Source organism: Amblyraja radiata, chromosome 2 (genome assembly GCF_010909765.2).
Source record: "Amblyraja radiata isolate CabotCenter1 chromosome 2, sAmbRad1.1.pri, whole genome shotgun sequence".
Lineage (NCBI taxonomy): Eukaryota > Metazoa > Chordata > Chondrichthyes > Rajiformes > Rajidae > Amblyraja > Amblyraja radiata.
Window position 1 is genome coordinate 2,178,820 of NC_045957.1, and position 26,078 is coordinate 2,204,897.

The 26,078-nt window shown below is 49.1% G+C and overlaps 1 protein-coding gene across 1 annotated transcript in view; it reads right to left on the bottom strand.

The window, feature by feature from the left end:
- Positions 1 to 24,008, bottom strand: part of fam83h (family with sequence similarity 83 member H) — a 35,542-nt gene extending 11,534 nt beyond the window's left edge. The window contains exons 1-3 of the mRNA XM_033040473.1: positions 23,860 to 24,008; positions 6,744 to 7,240; positions 5,459 to 5,623 (exon numbers count right to left, since the gene is read on the bottom strand). Of these exons, the coding sequence (XP_032896364.1) occupies positions 5,459 to 5,623; positions 6,744 to 7,220 (642 nt within the window). The 5' untranslated portion in view covers positions 7,221 to 7,240; positions 23,860 to 24,008. The remainder of the gene's footprint in view (positions 1 to 5,458; positions 5,624 to 6,743; positions 7,241 to 23,859) is intronic.
- Positions 24,009 to 26,078: the final 2,070 nt, after the last annotated feature.

Consider the following 26,078-nt stretch of genomic DNA (forward strand, 5'->3'; position numbering starts at 1 on the left):
GTAAATTTATAAATGAGGATCAAACGGGATTTATACCTAAGAGACATTCATTTAATAACCTGAGACGTCTGTTTAACATAATGCACTCTCACAAACCTCAAGAACAAGAGTTATCTATCATTTCATTGGACGCAGAAAAAGCGTTTGATCAAGTAGAATGGGATTATATGATTAAAGTATTGCAAAAATTTCAAATGGGAGAGAACTTCATCGCATGGATAAAATTATTATATAACAAACCCACGGCTAGAATATTAACTAATAATATACTATCTACGAAATTCCAATTAACAAGGGGCAATAGACAAGGATATTCATCATCACCGCTGTTATTTGCTCTGGTAATTGAACCTTTAGCTGAAAAAATTATAAAACACCCGGATATTTACGGTTATAATACAAAATATTCAAATAACATAATATCCTTATATGCAGACGATGTACTACTGTATATCACAAAACCCCAAATCAGTATACCAAACATATTAAATCTAATTGAGGACTTTGGATCTTTCTCAGGATACAGAATAAACTGGAACAAAAGTGAAATTATGTCGATAAAACCGAAAAACTCAACACATCTCTTGAAATTCCCCTTTAAAATAGCCACAGAAAAATTTAAATATTTAGGAATTGAAATCACTAGAAACTATCACGCTATGTTTAATGCCAATTATAGCCCCTTACTTAAGAAACTAAATAATCTAATCAAATTCTGGAAAATGCTCCCGATGTCTTTTATAGGTCGAATAAATGCTATAAAAATGATCTTTTTACCACAAATCCTATATTCATTTCAATCAATTCCAATATATCTTCCAAAAAAGTTTTTCAAAAAACTACTCAGACATTACAAATTTTATATGGGATTACAAATCCCACAGAATACAAAGAGCACACCTTAGTAAACCAAAAGAGATGGGTGGTCTAGCTCTCCCTAACCTTATGTACTATAATTGGGCAGTAAATATTAAAAAATATGATTCACCTGCTGGACAACTCTGCCCAGCAGGTGGATTGGATTGTAATGGATAGAGAGGACTGCTCTCCGTGTAATACAGGAGCGACTCTCCTCTCACCAATGAATCTGAATAATAAAAATTATAATAAAAATCCAATGATACATAGCACAATTAGAACTTGGAAACAAATAAAACAGAATCTAAAATTAAGAAATCTATCTCTTTTAATGCCAATAGTCAATAATCCGTCGTTTAAACCTTCAATTATAGATAAATAATTTACACAATGGGAAAGAATGGGAATCAAAACGCTCGGAGACTTGTATGAATTAGGAAAATTATTATCATTTCAACAATTACAACTGAAATATAATTGGAAAAATAATCAATATTTTAAATATCTTCAAATCCGTGACTATCTGAAAAAATACACAAAAGTCTATCATAACATGCCCCCAGACTTATTGGATGAAGCCATGAAGACAAAGGCTGAATCAGCAAATCTAATATCATACTATATAACATTATTTTAAATATAGAAATACCTACAACCGATGGTATTAGAAGAGACTGGGAACAAGAACTAGCTATAAAAATTTCAAAAGAGAGCTGGGATAAACACTTACTATATGTGCATAAATGCTCGATCAACGTACGACATACTCTAATTCAATATAAAACATTACATAGACTATATTATTCAAAAACTAAAATAAATCAACTTTTCCCCAATGTCTCACCCATTTGTGATAAATGTCAGTCACAAGAAGCTACCATAGCGCACTCTTTTGTTTTTTGTATAAAAATCCAAAAATTCTGGAACTAAATATTTGAAATCTTCACAAAATTATTTAAAATAAAACTTGTACCAAAAGCAGAATGGATTATTTTTGGAATATCGGAAGGTAACCCCGAATTAAATGTGATTCAAAAGAACTTACTTAATTACGGGCTAATAATGGGAAAAAAGCTTATACTCAAATTTTGGAAAAATGCTCCAATACCAACAAAAAAACCGTGGATTTCAAACATGTTCGAAACACTACACTTGGAAGAGATGAGACTCCTCCTAGCAGGCAAAGCAGACCACGTCCAAAAGACGTGGTCTGCATTTATGGAACTATTACAAGCATAAGGTGCAATAGTAATTTAAAATATAAATGGTACCAGGATCTGGTAACGGGGGGTATAAAATATATATTTTTTTTAAACACGGTTGGTATATCCTTTTTTGCGGAGTTTTGTGTTATAATAGAGCGATTGTTTTTCCTTTTTTTTTTTCTTTTCTTTCTAGGGTCTTATTTCCTTTCTTTACTCCCTTCTCTAATTTCTTCCCTATGGGGCTTTCTTCTCCCAACACTTTCCTGCACCTTCACGATTCTTGCTCACTTTCCTTACTTCTTTTATTTCTACCTTTTTTAAAGCTCAATAAAAAAAAATATTAAAAAAAAATAAAAATAAAAATAAAAATCATGTACGGCACAGACATTGTGGGCTGAAGGGCCTGTTCCTATGCTGTACTGTTCATTGTTCTACTTTCTATACTAAGCCTGGTAATTACAGGCCAACGAGACACACATCGGTGATAGGAAAGGTATTGGAAAATCATTCTCAGGCATAGGATTAATTTGCAGTTGAAAAGGCCTGATAGATGAGCGATAGTCAGCATGGATTTGTCAGTGGGAGATTCCATCTTAGCACCATTGAAAATGGGAATAAATATCTTGTTGAGAGCAGTGGGGTAGATGTGGTTTACGTAGAACATAGAAACAGAATAATACAGCATGGCTACAGGCCCTTCAGGCACAGCTCACCACCACTCTCCCCACCATCTATAGGAGGTGCTGCCTCACAAAACGTCAGCTACCGCCAAAGACCAACATGACCCTGGCCACACTCTCATCTCACTGCTACCATCAGAAGGTACAGCCGCCTGAAAACTGTGACCTCCAGAACAGCTTCTTCCCAACAGCCATCAGACTGCACAACACTAACCACATCTATGATCCACATTGGATGTTTTATGGTTGCACCAAGGACCTCAGTTTTGCACTATTATGGTGTGTAGGAAGGAACTGCAGATGTTGGTTTAGAGAGACACAAAGTACTGGAGTAACTCAGTCGGTCAGGCACCTCTGAGGAACCCTTGTTCAAGCTAAATGAATGAATGATTTGAGTCTCAGCCCACATCGTCATCCATCCTTATTGTTCAGAAATGCTGTCTGACCTGCTGAGTTACTCCAGCGCTTTGCATAGTCTATCATTGTTTATTGTACAATTATCTGTGTCATTGCATTAATGGGCCTGTAGTGCTGCAGTGTGTGGAGTTCATTGTTCCTCTGCCTCATATGACAATGTCTTCACCCCAGCCCACTGTAGTGTCACTTCACGTACACTTATCATGTCCCACCCCACAGAGACGGGCTTTCCATCAGCTTCCTGCAGGGGGGGTGCAGAGACTAGTCGAAACTCTGGCCAATGTGAGTAGGGAGGGCAGCCCAGCCCCACCTTCCTTGATGTGTCTGCCGTTGTGTGTGTGTGTGTGTGTGTGTGTGTGTGTGTGTGTGTGTGTGTGTGTGTGTGTGTGTGTGTGTGTGTGTGTGTGTGTGTGTGTGTGTGTGTGTGTGTGTGTGTGTGCCCGTGTGTGTGTGCCCGTGTGTGTGTGCCCGTGTGTGTGTGCCCGTGTGTGCATGTGTCCGTGTCCCCCTGACAGTGGGCTCATTGTTGCTGGGTGCCTGGCCCTCAGTGACACTCCCTGTACTGTATTATGTGTCAGCTGCTGCTCTCTCCCCAGCCCAGCCCAGCCACACACTAACCCCGCTCTCTCCCTGGCCCAGCCCAGCCACACAGTTACCCCCACTCTCTCCCTGGCCCAGCCCATCTCAGCCCGGCAACACACTACCCCCCTCTCTGCCCAGCCCAGCCCAGCCCAGCCCAGCCCAGCCTAGCCCAGCCCAGCCCAGGCACACACTACACTACACCCCCCCCCCCCCTCCCCAGCCCGGCCACACACTTACCCCCCTCTCTCCCCAGCCCAGCCCAGCCCAGCCCAGCCCAGCCCAGGCACACACTACACTACACCACCCCACCCCCCCCAGCCCGGCCACACACTTACCCCCCTCTCTCCCCAGCCCAGCCCGGCCACACATTACCCCCCTCTCTCCCCAGCCTAGCCCAGCCCAGTCCTGCCCGGCTCAGCCCAGCCCAGCCCGGCCACACACTACCCCACTCTCCCCAGCCCAGCCCGGCCACACACTACCCCACTCTCCCCGGCCCTGCCCAGCCCAGCTCAGCCACACACTACCCTCCTGCTCTCTCCCCACCCCAGCCATCGACATGCTACAACCCCTCTCTCCCCGGCCCAGCCTGGCCCTGCCCTGTACTGCCCTGTCCTGCCCTGCCCAACACACACAGGATGCCATTCGGCCCTTCGAGCCAGCACCGCCATTCATTGTGATCATGGCTGATCGTCCCCTATCAATAACCCGTGCCTGCCTTCTCCCCATATCCCTTGACTCCACTAGCCCCTAGAGCTCTATCTAACTCTCTCTTAAATCCATCCAGTGACTTGGCCTCCACTGCCCTCTGTGGCAGGGAATTCCACAATTTCACAACTCTCTCGGTGAAAACGTTTTGTTCTCACCTCAGTCCTAAATGGCCTCCCCTTTATTCTAAGACTGTGGCCCCTGGTTCTGGACTCGCCCAACATTGGGAACATTTTAACTGCATCTAGCTTGTCCAGTCCTTTTATAATTTTATATGTTTCTATAAGATTCCCCCTCCTCCTTCTAAACTCCAGTGAATACAAGTCTAGTCTTTTTAATCTTTCCTTATATGACAGTCCCACCATCCCAGGGATCAATCTCGGATTATTCCAGAACTTTGTGTCTGTCTCCACTTCAAACGCACCATCTAAAGCCTGCATTGGCCGATCTCCCTCCAAACCTTTCCTATACCTGTTTATTAAGTGTTGAAACAATGTAATTCAGGGATTCAGCGGGTCAGGCAGCATCTCTGGAGAACATTTTGAGTTGGGACCCTTCAGCTAAAAGCTGCAGAATGGAACAGACCCCAAAACATCACCTATCCATGTTCTCCAGAGATGCTGCCTGACCCGCTGAGTTACTCCAGCACTGAGAGTCTTTTAAATGTCATGATAGTACCTGCCTCAACCACTTCCTCTGACAGCTCGTTCCATACACCCACCACTCGCTGTGTGATAAAGTTGCTCCTCAGGTTCCTAATAAACCCCCCCCCCCCCCCCCCCCCCACCCCCCCGCCCACCTTAAACCCATGTCCTCTGGTTCTTGATTCCCCTACTCTGGGTAAAAGACTATGCATCCCCTCCATGATTTTGTACACCTCTATGATCAGTGTGTGGGGGGTTTGCACAGCCCTGTAGCCGGATAGTGGATACATACACCCCCTGCACCCCCCCCCCCCCCCCCAGATCATTGGGCAGCCCTGGTTCAGCCGCGATGGGAAACAAGACTTACATGTACGTTGCTGAGGTTGACGTTACACTTCTTCACCATGTTGAGGAAGTGGTGAGACTGCATCTCGTCCAGGAGAAGGTAAACAGGAATCTCCCGGCTGGCAGCCTCCAGCACCTCATCAAACAGGTCAATGTCAGTGAACACATCCATCACAATGGCAATAACCTGTGGGGGTGGACACAGAGCTGTGGGTCAGTGGCACAGGCAGCCCGGGTAACAGCACAGTGTGCCATCACACACACACACCACACTGGGGCTGTGGGTCAGCGGGACAGGCAGCCCGGATAACAGCACAGTGTACCATCACACACACACACACACACACCACACTGGGGCTGTGGGTCAGCGGGACAGGCAGCCCGGGTAACAGCACAGTGTACCATCACACACACACACACACACACCACACTGGGGCTGTGGGTCAGTGGGACAGGCAGCCCGGGTAACAGCACAGTGTACCAACACACAAATACACACACACCACACTGGGGCTCTGGGTCAGTGGGACAGGCAGCCCGGGGCACAACACACCACACCACACCCACCCACCCACCCACACCCACACACACACACACCCACACCCACACACCCACACACCCACCCACACACACGGGCTGTGGGTCAGTGGGACAGGCAGCCCGGGTAACAGCACAGTGTACCAACACACAAACACACACACACCACACTGGGGCTGTGGGTCAGTGGGACAGGCAGCCCGGGTAACAGCACAGTGTACCAACACACAAACACACACACACCACACTGGGGCTGTGGGTCAGTGGGACAGGCAGCCCGGGGTAAACACTGAGCTTTGGCTGACAGAGCTGCTGCCTCACAGCATGAGAGACCCGGGGTCCATCCCGTCCTCAACTGTGTGGCGCAGCGGAGGAGGGTCAGCGGTCATGGCCTCAGCGGTGTGGTGGTGCCATTGGGGGTCAGGGGTCACATTTCCACTTGTGTGGCGGAGCAGATGAGGGTCAGGGGTCGGAGATAGCGGGTCAGGGGTAATGTCCTCACCTGCGGCGAGGAGATGTGAGGGTCAGGTGTGATAGGTCAGGGGTCATGAGCTCACCTGTGTGGTGCAGCAGTTGAGAGTCAGGGGTCACATCCTCACCTGCGGGGCGGAGCAGATGAGGGATCGGAGGTGACAGGTCAGGGGTCACATCCTCACCTGCAGGGCGGATCAGATGACGGATCGGAGGTGATGGGTCAGGGGTCAGGCCCTCACCTGCGGGGCGGATCAGATGAGGGCTGGGAGGTGACGGGTCAGGGGTCAGGTCCTCACCTGGGTGGCGGAGCGGATGAGTCGGCGCACCTCCTCCTTGATGCTGAGGGTGTCGGGGGCAGGCGGGTGCACAAAGATGGTGACGTCAGATGGCCCACGTAAGGGTTGGCCACTGGGCCAGCCCAGATCCAGCACCGGGGCCGCAATGTCCGTGTGCTCCGGCCAGTAGGTGCCCGATGAGTCCGAGTCCTGGTAGCCAGGGGGCAGGGTATCCAGGTAGCCCTGGCCAGAGTCCGGGTGGTCCTGCCCCACGGCCAACAGACGCGGCTTCTTCAGGTTGCGGCAGATGTGCTCGACCTCGATGGAGCAGAGGAAGTCCACCTCCTTCTCGCTGGCCAGGAAGCGGTGATAGGCCTCCAGCCCATCCTCTGCCAGTGCATCCACTGCCAACCGGTAATACTCCTTGTAGTGTGGAGGTATCTGCCCAGTCTCACCATCCACACCGCCAAACGACGAGCACTGCGACCGGTGTGCCATGGCTCAGCCTCAACGCAGCACTGCGGGGACAGAGTATGAACAGGGGGACAGAGTTAGACCAGGGGGTAGAGTCAGGCCAGGGGGCAGAGTCAGACCAGGGGGCAGAGTCAGGCCAGGGGGCAGAGTCAGACCAGGGGGGCGGACCAGGGGGCAGAGTCAGACCAGGGGGGCAGAGTCAGACCAGGGGGTAGAGTCAGACCAGGGGGGCAGAGTTAGACCAGGGGGTAGAGTCAGACCAGGGGGGCAGAGACAGACCAGGGGGCAGAGTCAGACCAGGGGGTAGAGTCAGACCAGGGGGTAGAGTCAGACCAGGGGGCCGAGACAGACCAGGGGGCAGAGTCAGACCAGGGGGGCAGAGTCAGACCAGGGGGCAGAGTCAGACCAGGGGGCAGAGTCAGACCAGGGGGCAGAGTCAGACCAGGGGGCCGAGACAGACCAGGGGGCAGAGACAGACCAGGGGGGCAGAGTCAGACCAGGGGGCAGAGTCAGACCAGGGGGGCAGAGTCAGACCAGGGGGGCAGAGTCAGACCAGGGGGCAGAGTTAGACCAGGGGGGTAGAGTCAGGCCAGGGGGGCAGAGTCAGACCAGGGGGGCAGAGTCAGACCAGGGGGCAGAGTCAGACCAGGGGGACAGAGTCAGACCAGGGGGCAGAGACAGACCAGGGGGGCAGAGACAGACCAGGGGGCAGAGACAGACCAGGGGGCAGAGACAGACCAGGGGGGCAGAATCAGACCAGGGGGTAGAGACAGACCAGGGGGGCAGAGTCAGACCAGGGGGTAGAGTCAGACCAGGGGGGCAGAGTCAGACCAGGGGGGCAGAGTCAGACCAGGGGGGCAGAGTCAGACCAGGGGGTAGAGTCAGACCAGGGGGTAGAGTCAGACCAGGGGGGCAGAGTCAGACCAGGGGGTAGAGTCAGACCAGGGGGGCAGAGTCAGACCAGGGGGTAGAGTCAGACCAGGGGGACAGGAGGACAGACCAGGGGGCAGAGCACCAGACCAGGGGGGCAGAGACAGACCAGGGGGGCAGAGACAGACCAGGGGGACAGACCAGGGGGGCAGAGACAGGACCAGGGGGGCAGAGACAGACCAGGGGGCAGAGACAGACCAGGGGACAGAGACAGACCAGGGGGCAGAGTGGGGGGGGGGTAAGAGTTGAAGAAGTGGAGGAAGAGGGGGGTGGAAGAAGGGTGGGGGGAGGGGAGGAGTAGGGGAGAGGGGAGGGAGGGGGAGGGAGGGGGAGGGGGGGGGAGGGAGGGGGAGGAGGGGAGGGAGGGAAGGGAGGGGAGTGCGAAGTGGTGAGAGAGGGAGGGTGGGTGTGTGGGAGGCGGTGAGCAGGGGTGAGGGGGTGGAGGGTGTGAGGGAGGGGGTGGTGAGCGGGCTGAAGAGGGGGGTGACAGAGGGTGGTTAGAGGGGTGAGGCAGGGGTATGTGAGTGGGGTGGTCTGGTGTGGGAGGGGGTGAGGGGGTGAGGAGGGGGGTGGAGGGAGGGGGAGGAGGGGGGAGGGAGGGAGGGGGGGGAGGGGGAGGGAGGGGGAGGGAGGGGGAGGGAGGGGCAGGGAGGGGGAGGGAGTGGGAGGGAGGGGGAGGGAGGGGGAGGGAGGGGAAGCAGTCACTATACTGTACGAAGGACATGATTTCACTGAAGAGGGTGCCTGTGATGCCGTGTTTCAGTTATGAGGAGAAACTGACTGTAAACGCTCCCAGAATACTTCCACCCCCACCCCAATCACCCGTCCTACCTCTCTACCCGAGCAGGGGGCCCGTGTTAGGCCCTCTCTAGTTGGGCCCTCTCTGTATTGATTAAGGAAGCTTTCTTAGACACATTTAACAAATTCCATTCCATCCAATCCCTTATACTTATGGGAGACACAGTCAATATAAGGGGTTGAATCTCCCACCAGCAGTGTTGCAGTGCTAATTTTCTAGGTGCCGGAGCCGTCAAATAGGGGCATCATTTTAGGTTTTGCTTGGAGTGGGGGGGGGGGTGGGGGGGGTGCGGAAGCTCGTCTCCCAAGAGGGTCAAACAAGATTATAGCCTATCACTATATCCCAGTGTATAACTAGCAGATAAAACATATAATGCTTTATTTAATAATATGACAAAATATTGCACGCTTGCACTCAATAATTATCATGAAATATAATTATCAAGCAAGTAAAGAAAAAGACGGTGATCATGTATTTTTACAGAGATGCCGACACACACACGCACACACACACACACACACACACACACACACACACACACACACACACACACACACACACACACACACACACACACACACACACACACACACACACACACACACACACACACAATAGGTGCAGGAGTAGGCCATTCGGCCCTTCGAGCCAGCACCTCCAATCAATGTGATCATGGCTGATCATCCACAATCAGTACCCCGTTCCTGCCTTCTCCCCATATCCCCTGACTCTGCGCTATCTTCAAGAGCCCTATCTAGCTCTCTCTTGAAAGTTTCCAGAGAACCAGCCTCAACCACTATCTGAGGCAGAGAATTCCACAGACTCACAACTCTGTGTGAAAAAGTATTTCCTCATCTCTGTTCTAAATGGCTTACCCCTAATTCTTAAACTGTCGCCCCTGGTTCTGGACTCAACCAACATTGGGAACATTTTTCCTGCCTCTAGTGTGCCCAAACCTTTAATAATCTTATGTTTCAATAAGATCCCTTCTCAGCCTTCTAAACTCCAGAGTATACCAGCTCTGTCGCTCAATTCTGTCAGCACATGACAGTCCCGCCATCCCGGGAATTAACCTTGTAAACCTACGCTGCACTCCCTCAATAGCAAGAATGTCCTTCCTCAAATTTGGAGACCAAAACTGCACACAATACTCAATAGTGTGGTCTCACTAGGGCCCTGTACAACTGCAGAAGGACGTCTTTGCTCCTCTTGTTATGAAGGCCAACATGCCATTCGCTTTCTTCACTGCCTGCTCTATCTGCATGCTTACTTTCAGTGACTGGTGAACAAGGACCCCCAGATCCCATTGTACTTCCCCTTTTTCCAACTTGACACCATTTAGATAATAATCTGCCTTCATGTTATTGCTACTAAAGTGGATAACCTAACATTTATTCACATTAAACTGCATCTGCCATGCATCTGCCCACTCACCCAACCTGTCCAAGTCACCCTGCATTCTCATAGCATCCTCCTCACAGTTCACACTGCCACCCAGCATTGTGTCATCTGCAAATTTGCTAATGTTGCTTTTAATAACAATAATAATAATAATAAAGGAAGGACATTAGCTTGGAGGATGTGGAATCGGTATGGGTAGAGCTGCGAAACACTAAGGGGCAGAAAACGCTAGTGGGTGTTGTGTACCGGCCACCTAACAGTAGTAGTGAAGTTGGAGATGGCATCAAACAGGAAATTAGAAATGCGTGCAACAAAGGCAAAACCGTTATAATGGGTGACTTCAATCTACATATAGATTGGGTGAATCAAATTGGCAGGGGTGCTGAGGAATAGGATTTCTTGGAATGTATGCGGGATAGTTATCTAAATCAACATGTAGAGGAACCAACGAGAGAGCAGGCTATTTTAGACTGGGTATTGAGTAATGAGGAAGGGTTAGTTAGCAGTCTTGTTGTACGTGCCCCCTTGGGCAAGAGTGACCATAATATGGTTGAGTTCTTCATTAGGATGGAGAGTGACATTGTTAATTCAGAAACAATGGTTCTGAACTTAAAGAAAGGTAACTTTGAGGGTATGAGACGTGAATTGGCCAAGATTGACTGGCAATTAATTCTAAAAGGGTTGACGGTGGATATGCAATGGAAGACATTTAAAGACTGCATGGATGAACTACAAAAATTGTTCATCCCAGTTTGGCAAAAGAATAAATCGGTACATCCGGTAGTACATCCGTGGATAACAAGGGAAATCAGGGATAGTATCAAAGCGAAGGATGATGCGTACAAATTAGCCAGAAAAAGCAGCATACTGGGAGAAATTCAGAGACCAGCAGAGGAGGACAAAGGGCTTAATTAGGAAAGGAAAAATAGATTATGAAAGAAAACTGGCAGGGAACATAAAAACTGACTGCAAAAGTTTTTATAGATATGTGAAAAGAAAGAGATTAGTTATAACAAAGGTACACACAATTGCTGGGGAAACTCAGCGGGTGCAGCAGCATCTATGGAGCGAAGGAAATAGGCGACGTTTCGGGCCGAAACCCTTCTTCAGACTGATGGGGGGTGGGGAAAGAAAGAAGGAAAATGGGAGGAGGAGGAGGAGCCCGAGGGCGGGCGGATGGGAGGGTGGGAGGAGACAGCTAGAGGGTTAAGGAAGGGGAGGAGACAGCACGGGCTAGCCAAATTGGGAGAATTCAATGTTAATGCCATAAGGACGCAAGGACCCCAGACGGAATATGAGGTGCTGTTCCTCCAATTTCCGCTGTTGCTCACTCTGGCAATGGAGGAGACCCAGGACAGAGAGGTCGGATTGGGAATGGGAGGGGGAGTTGAAGTGCTGAGCCACCGGGAGGTCAGGTAGGTTATTGCGGACTGAGCGGAGGTGTTCGGCGAAACATTTAGTTATAACAAATGTAGGTCCCTTGCAGTCAGAAACTGGTGAGTTGATCATGGGGAACAAGGATATGGCGGACCAATTGAATAACTACTTTGGTTCCGTCTTCACTAAGGAAGACATAAATAATCTGCCGGAAATAGCAGGGGTCAAAGGAGTTGGAGGAATTGAGTGAAATCCAGGTTAGCCGGGAAGTGGTGTTGGGTAAATTGAATGGATTAAAGGCCGATAAATCCCCAGGGCCAGATAGGCTGCATCCCAGAGTACTTAAGGAAGTAGCTCCAGAAATAGTGGATGCATTAGTAATAATCTTTCAAAACTCTTTAGATTCTGGAGTAGTTCCTGAGGATTGGCGGGTAGCAAACGTAACCCCACTTTTTAAGAAGGGAGGGAGAGAGAAAACGGGGAATTACAGACCAGTTAGTCTAACATCGGTAGTGGGGAAACTACTAGAGTCAGTTATTAAAGATGGGATAGCAGCACATTTGGAAAGTCGTGAAATCATTGGACAAAGTCAGCATGGATTTACAAAAGGTAAATCATGTCTGACGAATCTTATAGAATTTTTCGAGGATGTAACTAGTAGCGTGGATAGGGGAGAACCAGTGGATGTGGTGTATCTGGACTTCCAGAAGGCTTTCGACAAGGTCCCACATAAGAGATTAGTATACAAACTTAAAGCACATGGCATTGGGGGTTCAGTATTGTTGTGGATAGAGAACTGGTTGTCAAACAGGAAGCAAAGAGTAGGAGTAAACGGGTCCTTTTCACAATGGCAGGCAGTGACTAGTAGGGTACCGCAAGGCTCAGTGCTGGGACCCCAGCTATTTAGAATATATATTAATGATCTGGATGAGGGAATTGAAGGCAATATCTCCAAGTTTGCGGATGACACTAAACTGGGGGGCAGTGTTAGCTGTGAGGAGGATGCTAGGAGACTGCAAGGTGACTTGGATAGGCTGGGTGAGTGGGCAAATGTTTGGCAGATGCAGTATAATGTGGATAAATGTGAGGTTATCCATTTTGGTGGCAAAAACAGGAAAGCAGACTATTATCTAAATGGTGGCCGACTAGGAAAAGGGGAGATGCAGCGAGACCTGGGTGTCATGGTACACCAGTCATTGAAAGTAGGCATGCAGGTGTAGTAGGCAGTGAAGAAAGCGAATGGTATGTTAGCTTTCATAGCAAAAGGATTTGAGTATAGGAGCAGGGAGGTTCTACTGCAGTTGTACAGGGTCTTGGTGAGACCACACCTGGAGTATTGCGTACAGTTTTGGTCTCCAAATCTGAGGAAGGACATTATTGCCCTAGAGGGAGTGCAGAGAAGGTTCACCAGACTGATTCCTGGGATGTCAGGACTGTCTTATGAAGAAAGACTGGATAGACTTGGTTTATACTCTCTAGAATTTAGGAGATTGAGAGGGGATCTTATAGAAACTTATAAAATTCTTAAGGGGTTGGACAGGCTAGATGCAGGAAGATTGCTCCCGATGTTGGGGAAGTCCAGGACAAGGGGTCACAGCTTAAGGATAAGGGGGAAATCCTTTAAAACCGAGATGAGAAGAACTTTTTTTCACACAGAGAGTGGTGAATCTCTGGAACTCTCTGCCACAGAGGGTAGTCGAGGCCAGTTCATTGGCTACAATGTGTCCTTGAGACTCTTGAAAGGCGCCCATAAATAAAATTTATTATTATTATTATTATTATATTTAAGAGGGAGTTAGATGTGGGACCTTATCACATGCTTTCTGAAAGTCCAGGTACACTACATCCATTGGCTCTCCCTTGTCCTTTTTCCTAGTTACATCCTCAAATAATTCCAGAAGATTAGTCAAGCATGATTTCCCCTTCGTAAATCCATGCTGACTCGGAGCGATCCTGTTACTGCTATCCAAATGTGCTGCTATTTCATCTTTTATAATTGACTCCAGCAACTTCCCCACCACCGATGTCAGGCTAACTGGTCTATAATTCCCTGTTTTCACTCTCCTGCCTTTCTTAAAAAGTGGGATAACATTAGCTACCCTCCAATCCACAGGAACTGATCCTGAATCTATAGAACATTGGAAAATAATCACCAATGCGTCCACTATAACATCTTTGCTATGTTATACTTCTTCGCCTTTATTTTGCCTTGTCAGCCATGGTCGCCCCTTACTCCCCTTGAAATCTTTCTTCCTCTTTGGAATGAACTGATCCTTATGTATTATTCCCATAAATACCTGCCATTGTTGTTCCACTGTCATCCCTGCTAGGGTATCTTTCCACACACACACACACTCACACCCACTCACCCACTCACTCGCTCACCCACTCACCCACTCACCCACCCACTCACCGTCGCTGGGCCGCGGCGCTGCCTGCCGGTCCACCACGAGGCCGCGATGGTCCCCATGAGGAGCAGCAACAACATCCACCACCTCTCTGGCCCTCACCGCCTTCCCAGACCACCAAAACTGCCGCAGCTGCCGACTCTCACCGCCTCCCTGGGGCCACCGCTGCCACTGTCACCGAACTTCACCGTCTCCCCGGTGCCACAGATGCTGCTGCCGCTGACACATATCTCTACTCCAGCCCCCCATGGACTTCCACCACCGACCCTCGCCTCTCCACCGCCCACCAGCGGGCTGGAGCCGTGATCTCACCAGAGTTCCAGGCTCAGCACCAGGCCCACAACCTCCACCATGCAGACAGCACGTGGTCTGTCTCTGCTGGGGTCTATTGCTCCCCCCTCCTAGTGATGGTTCTTCCCCTTTCCCCCTCTTTTAACCAGGTTACCTCGACCACACACCCACTAGTTAAAATTCCCCGCTGTTTATATTGGCTTTTGTTTTACAGAGGTGCCGGAGCAGTGCTCCGTTGAGCTCCGGCAGCTTTGCACACCTGCCCACCGGTACCACCCTGTTACATTTACAGCTCTCTGCCATCTCTGTGCACATCTGCTCCTCTAATCCCCGCTGACTATTGGGAAGTCTATCATCCTGTCCCATCAAAGTGATCACCCGCTCCTTGATTCTAACTTGTACCCATGTAGCCTGACTGAACAATTCCCCACAAACATCCTCACTGAACATTGTAGTAATATCCTCCCTCATCAAAATCCCCCAGCCCCTGCTCTCTTACCTCCATCTCCTTCTCTCCCCCTGCATCTATACCCTGGAACACTGAGCTGCCAGTCTTGCCCCCTCTTAGCTTAGTTTAGTTTAGCGATACAGCATTGAAACAGGCCCTTCGGCCCATTGAGTCCACACCAACCAGCGAACCAGTACACTAGTTATACCCTACAAACTAGGGATAATTTACAGAAAGGCCATTGCACAATGGCCATCATGCTGACCATTCCTAATCAATCCTTGCTCATCAAAATGAGTACAGATGCTCTTCTCAGAATCCCCTCCAACACCTTAGTGTTTGTTGGTGGTGCAGTGGTAGAACTGCTGCCTCACAACGCCATTGACACGGGTTCAATCCTGACTACAGGTGCTGCCTGTATGGAGTTTGTACGTTCTCCCTGTAACCACGTGGGTTTCCCCAGGTGCTCCGGTTTCTCCCACATCGCAAAGGCATGCAGGATTCGAGGTTAATTTGCTTCTGTAAATAGTGTGTAAAGTGGAACCCAATGGATAGCATGGACACAGTGGGCCGAAGAGCCTGTTTCCACACTATCTCTCAACTAAACTAAACCTGACCATCACTAATATCTCATACGACATCCCAACTTTTGCAGTTACTTGACTGATCAAGGCCAGTCATCTTCATTACCCCATCCAACCGGCACACCAGTTTCAAGGCACTTTGTATGTGTGTGTTCTCCTAGATCCCTCTGCTCCCTCCCCAGGGCCCTGCCATTCACTGTGAGAATTCTACCCAAGTTTGACTTCCCAAAGTGCAACACCTCACATTTAGTCAAATTAAATTCCATTAGCAATTCCTTCGTCCACTTGCCCCGCTGATCAAGATCCCACTATCATTCTTCATAACCATCTTTACTGTCTATGACACCAACGATTGCAATGCCATCTGCAAACTTAAGCTCCTGTCCCACTTAGGAAACCTGAACGGAAACCTCTGGATACTTTGTGCCCCGAGGTTTTCGTCAGTCTCCCTACCTGCTTCCACTACCTGCAACCTCCGGCAACCACCTACAACCTCCGGGAACCGCACGGAAACCTTGCGTGGGGCGCAAAGTCTCCAAAGGTTTCCGTTCAGATTTCCTAAGTGGGACAGGGGCATTACTAACAATGCCTTGTACATTCTGATTCAAACCTTTGATATAGATGACAAACAGCAATGTCCCAGCACCGATCCCTGATGCATCCCACTAGCCATAGGTCTCCAAACTGAAAAACGTATTTCTACCAACACCCTCTGCTACTTTCCATTAAGCAAATTTTCTATCCAGTTAGCTAGCTCTCCCTGGATCCCATGCAATCTAACCTTCCAGAGCAGCCTACCTGGCAGAACCTCAAAGGCCTTACTGGTCCACATTACAACATCTACCAGCCTGTCGCTTCAGCCTTCTTGGTTATTTCCCTGTAAAATTCAATCAAATTTAGTTTAGTTTGGAGATACAGCATGTAAAGAGGCCTTTCATCCCACTGAGTCCATGCCAACCATCGATCACCAGTACCAGTTCTATGTTATCCCACTTACACATCCTACATACTCAAGGTAATTTACAGGCCCATTAACCTACAAGCCCGCACGTCTTTGGGATGTGGAGCACCCGGACAAAACCAACACGATCACAGGGAGAACGTGCAAACTCCATGCAGACAGCAGAACCCAACCCAGGTCTCTGGTGCTGTGAGGCAACAGCTCTACTGCCGCCCTGTGAGACAAGATCTCTCACACACAAATACATGACGACTATCCCTAATCAACCTATATTTCCAAATGCATCTGCATCTTATCTCTCAGAATCCTCTGCAGTACCTTTCATACCTCAGATGTTTGGCTCACTTGTCTATAATGCTTAGGATTTTCTTAGCAGCCCGTAAACAGAGGCACATCAGTCACCCTCCTGTCTTCCAGCACTACGCCCTTGTCTAATGATGATTCACATATCTCAGCCAGGACATGCACAATTTCTTCCCACAGTGTCGCAGGATATACCAGATAAAGCCCCTTCATATATTATAGGACATCCTCCTCTACTGCAAAGTATCCACGTAACTTTCCCAAGTTCACTGGTCCTCATCTCCGTTTCTGCTGTAAAAATACAGGAGAAATAGTCATGGGAGACCTTGCCTATCTCCTGCTCCTCCACACATAGATGACCACATTGGTTTTGAAGTGCCCTATTCTTTCTCTCATTATTGTTTCCTTAATAAACTTGGAAAACTGGGTTTTCTTTAATCTTATCTGCCAGAGCCATCGGGTGCCCCTTATTTTTTTGCATGCTGTCCAGTCACAGAGTATATATGATTACAATCTAGCCAACCACAGTCTACAGATACAGGATAAAAGGTTTAACATTTAGTGCAAGGTAAAGTCGGATTAAAATGCGTAGGAACTGCGGATGCTGATTTACACCGAAGATAGACAGAAAATGCCCGCTGAGTTATTCCAGCATTTTGTGTCTAAAGTCCGATTAAAAGTGGTCCGAGGGGCTCCTTTGCGGTCGATGGAAGATCCTTCTTCCCTGTGGCTATCAAACTGTAAAACTCCTCCCCCCTCTGTCATGGGGAAGACTGTGACCGACTCCCACTCCCCAATCTTTGCACATCCCCCAATCCTTTCCACGTCAGTTTAATTTCATGTTTCATGTATTTATTGTTTTTGTGACTGGTGGCAGATCAATTTCCCTCCTGGGGTAAATAACATTCTATCGTATTGTATCGTACCATATTGTAAGACTGCTCGCGAGTTGGCCAGATGATGGTTCGGTTGCCCGGTAACAGCTGGGATGAAACTGTCGCTGAATCTGGAGGTCTACATTTTCACACTTTTGTACCTCTTGCCCGATGGGAGAGGGGAGAAGAGGGAGTGGCCGGGTAAGACTGGTCCTTCATTATGCTGGTGGTCACTCCACCGACCTGGCCCTCTACTCTCACACTACCTCCGCATGCAGTCCTCAGCAGTCATTCCCAACTTCCTGTTGTCTGCCACATTAATTCAATAACCCCTAGCTCCTCTCTTCCCCCTGAACCCCACACTGGTAGGCACACATTTCCCCATCTCCCACTCCCCAGTGACTCTGCTCCTTCCCCATACTCCGTATGCTTATCTCCCATCCCCGAATCTCACATCTATCATTTCTTCCCCCCCCCACCCCCTACCAGCCATATCCCTCGCTCCAGCTTTACATTTCACTTCTCATCTCTCCTTATCTGACACCCTTTTACTTCCATTTCACTCCAGCCTTTGGCATTTACTCCACCCATCTGCCAATCACACACTCCCCCCTCATCTGTATCCACCTATTATTTAAGATAGACACAAAATGCTGGAGTACCTCAGCGGGATAGGCAGCATCTCATCCAAAATGTCACCCATTCCTTGTGTCCAGAGATGCTGCCTGTACCGTCTGTGTAAACAAGCATCTGTAGTTCCTTCCTACACATCCACCTATCACTTGTCAGGCTTCCCCCCCCCCCCCCCCCCCCCCCCCCCCCCCATCAGGGCCGAAGGGTCCCGACCCAAAATGTTGTCTGTCCATTTCCTCCACAGTTGGGCAGCACGGTGGCACAGCAGTAGAGTTGCTGTCTTACAGCGCCAGAGACCCAGGTTCAATCCTGACTATGGGTGTTGTCTATATGGAATTTGTATGTTCTCCCCGTGACTTTTCCCCGGGATCTCTGGTTTCTCCCCACACTCCAAAGACGTGCAAGTTTACAGGTTAATTATCTTGGTATAAGTGTAAATTGTTCCTAGTGTGTGTAAGATAGTGTTAGTGTGCGGGGATCGCTGGTTGTCGTGAGGCGGTGGGCAGAAGGGCCTGTTTCTGTGCTGTGTGTATAATCTAAACTAAACTAAACCAAGATGCTGCCTGAGTAACTGAGTACCTCCGGGGCTGTGTGTTTTGCAACTTTAATTCTCCATCCCACTCTGACTTCATGCCTGTTACCTCCTGCACTGCTACAAGGCCCGACATAAGCTGGAGATACAACCCTTCATTTGATGTCCGGGCACGTCGCAGCCTGTGGATTCAACATGGAATTCTCCAACTTTGGATAACTCTCTCACAGCCAGCAATTACTGCTGCTACTCACCCATGGCTCACGCTCTCTCTCCACCTGGGCTGCAGGCTTCAGGAGCTGGGTAACCTGCAGAGCCAGGTGGGCAGGCAGAGGCTGAGGGGCAATCTTATCGAGGTTGTAATATTATGAGGGGCATAGACAGGGAAGATGGTCTTTTCCCCAGGAAGGATGTCTAAAACTAGAGGATGTATACTTAAAGGGGGAAGGGAAAGATTTACAGGTAATTCTGAGGGGCAAGTTTTTACCCACTCAGAGGGTGCTGGATATGTAATACGAGTTGCCGGAGGAGGTGCGTCACGCAGGCACAATTGCAACACGTTTAAAAAACATTTGGACAGTTACATGGATTAGCACAGACAGGCAGATGGTATCAGCATGGACAGGCACCTTGGTCAGCATGGATGAGTCGGGCCAAAGGGCCTGGTGTGTGCTGCATGACTTTGCATGGCCTGACGTGTTGGACATTACACCATCATTTTATTTTTACATTCATTTGTGCTCTCTCCGAACCCCTCATTAACTAACACATATCCAGGTCTCACCCCATCACAGATATTACCTCCCTCCTATCCATCCTCCCCACTTTCTCCAAAACTAAAAACTGACGTCTTCTCTTTTCTAATTCTGACCAAAAATGTTTGACTTGAAAGGGTCTCTGTCTCTCTCTGTCTACAGATGTTGCCTGAACAGCTGACTGTTTCCATCATTGTTTTTATTTCATCATCACAGTTGGTACTGATCTTCAAATTATTCACTGGAGTTCAGAGAGTGGACAAGATTTGATCAAAGCTCATTCATACGGTCCAGAAAGGGCCTTGACGGTGGATGGGGAGAGGATGCTTATTCTTGCAGCTGCATCTATTTAAGATTCAGAGTTGTACAATGCGGAAACGTGCCCCTTGCCCCAAAGACCAAGTTGGCATTCCAGGTTAGTCCCATTTGCCTGCATTCGACCACATGCCTCTTAATCCTTCCTATCCATATATCTGTCCAAATGTCTTATAAAAATCATAATTGTATCCAGTTTCCTCTGGAAGCTCATTCTAGGTACAGACTACCCTTCAAGTGAAAACATTGCCCAAGCCCACTTACATCTCTCCAGCTTTTTAAACCCTCAATCCCTGGGGAAAAAGACTGGGAGTGTTTACTATATCCATCCACTTGTGATCTTGAAAACCTCAATAAGGTCACCCCTCAGCCTCCCAAATCAAAGAAAAATGTCCAGGCCTAGACAATCTCTCCCTTTAAGTCAAGCCCGCAAGCCTGGGTAACATCCTGATGAATCTCATCTGCACCCTTTCCAACCTAATGACTGGGCAACCAGAACTGTTCACACTGCTCCACACGTGGTCTCCCAACAACTTGTACAGCTGCATCGTGACATCCCAACTGTAGTGCTCATTCCTCTTCTCAATGAAGGCAAGCGTGCCAAACGCCTTTTTCACCACCCTGGCCACCTGACCCACCACCTGAACTATGCACCTGTACTCCCAGATTTCTCTGCTCTACACACTCTCCAGGACTCTTCCATTTACATTGCAGGTCCTGTCCTATTTTTACGTACCAAAGTGTAACACTTCACACTTAAATTGCATGACTTAAGAGAGACCAGAGTGTTACAAATCTTTTTGTCAATGAAGTCTTTTCATCAGAAAAATCAGGGATTCCCAGGAGTTTTTGGGAGTTAGTGGGAATGTTGCATTTCTTAATGAGGTATATAAAATCATGAGAGCAATAGATAGGGTCAACAAACTGTCTTTTGTCCCCATGGGAGGGAAATCAAGAACCAGATACACAGGTTTAAGGTGAGAAGGGAAAAATGTAATAGGAAACTGAAGGGAAACTTTTTCCACAGAATCCCGGTGGATATATGGAATGAGCTGCCCATGGAGGTAGTTGAGGCAGGTGCTATATAACAACATACATGGACAGGAAATGTTTTGAGGCATATGGGCCAGGAGCAGGCAAATGGGACTAGTGTAGATGGGGCATCCTGGTCAGCATGGACTTGTTGGACTGAAGGACCTGGACCAGGTAGTGTAGAGAAAGCAGGGACTTTGCAGCAGGACTTGAACAGGTTGGGAGAGTTGGCAGAGAAGTGGCAGATGAAATATAGTGAAGGAAAGTGTGGAGCTATGCATTTTGGTATTTGGAATAAAGGCGTAGACTATTTTCTAAATGGGGAGAGAATACAAAAATCGGAGGTGCAAAGGGACTGGTGCAGGTTTGCCAAAAGGTTAATCTGCAAGTCTAATTGGTAGTAAAGGGAGGCAAATGCAATGCTAGCATTTATTTCAAGAGGGCTAGACTCAAAAACAGGGATGCAATGCTGAGGCTGATGAGGCTGCATTTGCAATATTGTGAGCTGTGTCTGGAACTCCCTGCCACAGAGGGTAGTCGAGGCCAGTTCATTGGCTATATTTAAGAGGGAGTTAGATGTGGCCCTGGTGGCTAAGGGGATCAGAGGGTATGGAGAGAAGGCAGGTACGGGATACTGAGTTGGATGATCAGCCATGATCATATTGAATGGCGGTGCAGGCTCGAAGGGCCGAATGGCCTACTCCTGCACCTAATTTCTATGTTTCTATGTTTCTATGTGAGAAATGTTGGGCACCATATCTGAGAATGGATGTGCTGGTTCTGGAGAGGGTCCAGAGGAGATTTACAAGAATGATCCCAGGAATGAGTGGATTAACATATGATGAGCGTTTGACAGCACTGGGCCTGTACCCGCTGCAGTTTAGAAGAATGGGAGGGGGGGGGGGGGCTCTTGAAACTTATGGAATAGTGAAAGGCTTGGATAGAGTGGATGTGGAGAGGATGTTTCCACTAGTGGGAGTGTCTGAGACCTGTGGTCATCACCTCAGAATTAAAGGAAGTTTCTTTAGGAAGGAGATGAGGAATTTAATTTGTCAGAGGGTGGTGAATCTGTGGAATTATTTGCCACAGAGGCTGTGGAGGCAGTCAATAGATATTTTTACGGGCAAGATAAATAGATTCTTAATTAGTACGGGTGTCAGGGGTTATGGGGAGAAGGCAGGCGAATTGGGTTAGGAGGCAGATATAGATCAGCAATGATTGAAAGGCGGATAAACTTGATGGGTCAAATTCTGCTCTTATCACTTATGATGTTATGACTCAGTGACTCAGTGACTCTTTGTTTACTTTAGTTCAGTTTATTGTCATGTGTACCAATGTACAGTGAAAAGCTTCAGTTGTGTGCTAACCAGACAGCAGTATGACTGGACATGAATACAATCGAGCCATCCACAGTGTACAGAAACAGGAGAAAGAGAATAGCGTTCAGTGCAAGATAAAGCCTGCAACAAGTCTTCCAGCTCCTTGGATCTGTCCACTGTTGATCTTGTCTGGGGAAGAGCTTGGGGAAGCCAGAGTGCTGGTTTGGGGGTTGTTACTGGGTGTGTGAGTGCCCTATGCTGCCCAGTGGTGCTTGTCCTCCCAATGAACATGAGGATTTTGAGGAACCAGAGCTGGTGAGATATTGAGGTGCCTGCTGCGAGTAGTGTAGGTTGCAGGGGTGACCAGGAGGGTAGGAGTCACAGCTGTCCAGTACACCACAACTTTGTCTCAGCTCGGAGGTCTTGATCTTCCAAAACCCTGTCCCTCATCAACCGTATTGATGTATTGAAGCTGGTGATTAATTATCACAGACATCTGTCTTCATCGAGAGGGTGATGGTCCACTTTCTACAGGGCAGGATGGGTTGGGAGAGGGTAGAGCAGGATGGGTTGGGAGAGGGTCTTGGTCTTGTGGATATGGAGTGCGGGACCCAGCCTAACATACGCTTCATTAAAAGCGAGGACAGTGCTTGGAAATTGACATCCGACAGTGCGAACTCACGTACCATTACAGCGGATCGATTGCATGCATGAGTGACCCTGGCGATAGCGTGCAGCTGCCTCAGGCTAAAGACTTTGGTGCAGCAGTATTGTAGAGAGAAAGTGTGTAGGAAGCAACTGCTGAATTTGGTTTAAAGCTAATATAGACACAAAAAGCTGGAGTGACTCAGTGGGGGCAGGCAACATCTCTGGAGAAAAGGAATAGGTGACGTTTAGGGTCCACACAAGCCTGAAGAAGGATCTCGACCTAAAACAGCACCTATTCCTGTTTTCCAGAAATGCTGCTGACGAAGCATTTTTGCTAACTCCCGCAATTTTGTGACTATCTTGTCGAGAGATCCTGGGGCAGTGACACAAGTCTTCACAGAGGCCACTCTGTTGGGGACCCGCTGGTTGACATCAAACAACAGGCACTTGAAGCAATCTAACCTGTCAACTGATGCCCACCTGTAATCCAGGAGCACCTTATTCATTAACCAGACAACTTGTGACAATCCCAGTATCACCACAACTCCCTGTAAATACTCGAGAATTCTTTGCTCCATGCATGCCAATAATTAAGACGAGATTAAAATTTAGCCCAAACGCAGGCAAATGGGACGAGTTGGCCCTGGCAGGCGGGAGCCGATGGCCGGAGTCAGTCTGAGTCGCTCGGGGCTCGGGACCCGGGACCCCACCCTGTACATACTCTATAATTATTTGCCCCATGTGTGCCAATAATTAAAACGAGATTAAAATTTGGCCCAAACGCAGGCAAATGGGACGGGTGGACATTTTGGCTGGCATAGACGAGTTGGGCCGAACGGCCTTTTTCTGTGTTGTAGAAGTGGGTCCAGTGAGGAAAGGGACGAGGAGGGAAGGAACGAGGCGGAAAGGGCCGTGGCCCTGGCCCTGGCAGTCGGGAGCCGGTGGCCGGAGTCCGAGTCCCACGGGACCCGGAAATCCACCCCGTTCACCTGTACCTGTAACCGGCAGCCTTCCCTCCCTCCCTCCCTCCCTCCCTCCCGGCCCGGACTCACCTGATGCTGCGGGCTGTGCGGGCTGTGCGGGCCGGCCGCTGCCCCGTCCTGTCCCGGGAAGCGCTGCGGGGAGAGACCGGGGGAGAGACCGAGCGAGCTGAGCACCGGACCGCGGCTGTACATCCGGCGGAGAGCCGCACCCGTGGATGGGTGTGGTGAGTGGCCCTTCCCTCCCCTCCCTGCACCACTCCGCCCCGGCCCAGCCTTCACCTGCCCCCGTCCCGGGATTTCCGCAACCGCAGCGACAACTTCACACAACTTTCCCCAAACTGTGGTCAGTGTGAGCACGGCCGGGTCTGTCCCGGCTCAAGCGGGGCAGGTACAGGGGGTTCCAGAAAGGCCGGGCCTCTCCCGGTGAGCTGGGTGTTACAGGGAGCCGGAGAGATCCTTCTCCCGGGCCCAGCTCACCTCTCACCCGAGGCGGCATTCCCGCAGCACCGCCCCCGCTGCACCACCGTCCGGCCTCCACGCCGCTCCTGTCCTTGGCAAGTTCACAAGTCGGCTGGGAGATGGGCTGGTTGGTGTCGGCGAGTGCCGTTGTCCGATCCCAACAACGAGAGAGCATCCAGGACAACTGGGAAATACTGTAACCCTGTTCAACACAAATACCATGGTGCCAAAAAAATCACGAAGTTCTGGAGTAACTCAGCTGGTCTCTGGAGAACATGGATGGGTAACGTTTCAGTCTGAAGGGTCCCTAGCCCAAACGTCGCCTATCCGTGTTCTCCAGATATGCTGTCTGGGCCGCTGAGTTACTCCAGCACTTTATGTCTTTTTGTGTAAACCAGTATCTGCAGTTCCTTGTTTCTTCATGGTGGCCAAGATTTGTTGAACAGATTGGTTGAACACAAGGAATTGCAGGAGCTCGAGTCTTGAACAAAACACAAAGTGATTTTGGCGAGTCGGGCAGCGTCTGTGGAGGAAATGGATAGGATGCTTCAAATCGAGACGTTCCCGTGGAGTTCCTCCAGCACTGTGTTTTGTTCTCGATTCCAGCATCTGCAGTTCCTTGTGGCTGGAGTCAAGAAGGTTCAACAGCCGTAAGTACCGGGAACGGAACCATTCTTACTTGCCGCTGCTTTTAAGGCCCACAACACACAGTTAAATACACAATAATCAATTATTAGTAATAATATGTAACCAGATTAGAGTAATACAAACTAAAGTCCGGTGTGCAGTAAACAGTCTCCTTGTGTATGGCGTCCACAGCGTGTAGGACAACTTGTTCTATTTGATCTTATTCGATTGTGCACGCCAGGTTGATTGCATTCGTCAAAACAGGGCGGACCATGTGAAGGTTGCAATCTCCCACCCCAAGGAAACAGTCCATAGAAGACCACAGTTGCTGAGGTTTGTGTTGTGCAGGTGTTCAAGAACGTGATGGTTGTTAGGATGAAGCTGTTCTTGAACCTGGGGATCACAGTTTTTGGGGTCCTGGACCTTCATCCCAATTGTAGCAGTGAGATGAGAGTGTCGCCAGGGTGGTGTGGGTCTCTGATGATGCTGGCTGCCTTCTGGAGGCAATGCCTCCGGTAGATCCCTGTGATGGTGGGGAGGTCAGTACCTATAATGGGCCGGGTGATGTCCACCACTCTCTGTAGGTCCCTGTGATGGACAGGGCAATGCCCACCACTCTCTGTAGGTCCCTGTTTTTTTTTTTACCAAAACTTATTTAATCGATTATTACAATAATATTTACAGTACAAAATAAAACAAAACATAACCAACCACCATAATATAAGACAAATATATTAAATAAACTATAATGCAACTATCGTCGGCGGTCACTCGAAACTAGTATGACTGTCCTCTCCTCTCCATAGGGTCGTCTACTTGTGAGTCTGCAGATGTCTGTAGAGGCTGACCCGTGATCCACACACCTTGGTGCAACGTGGGCAGTGGAGACTGGCAGTGGTTGGTAGTCGTCGAGCCCCCTTCTCTCTCTCTCCTTACGGTGCTGTCGCTTTGTCTCTGCGACACGGCAAAGCTCCGTTTCATGACGTGCAGCTCCTTCCTGCGTGGATTTCCTCCAGGAGCGCCTGTCCAGTGTAATTTGGTCCCAGTTGCTCGATGTGATGTGGAATTTCTTCAAACTGTTCTTGATGTTGCCCTTGAAGCGTTTCTTTGGCCCGCCGGGGGCTCGCCGACCTTCCTTCAGTTGAGAGTACAGGATCTGTTTAAGGAGATGTGTGTTGGACATGCGGATGACATGGCCAGTC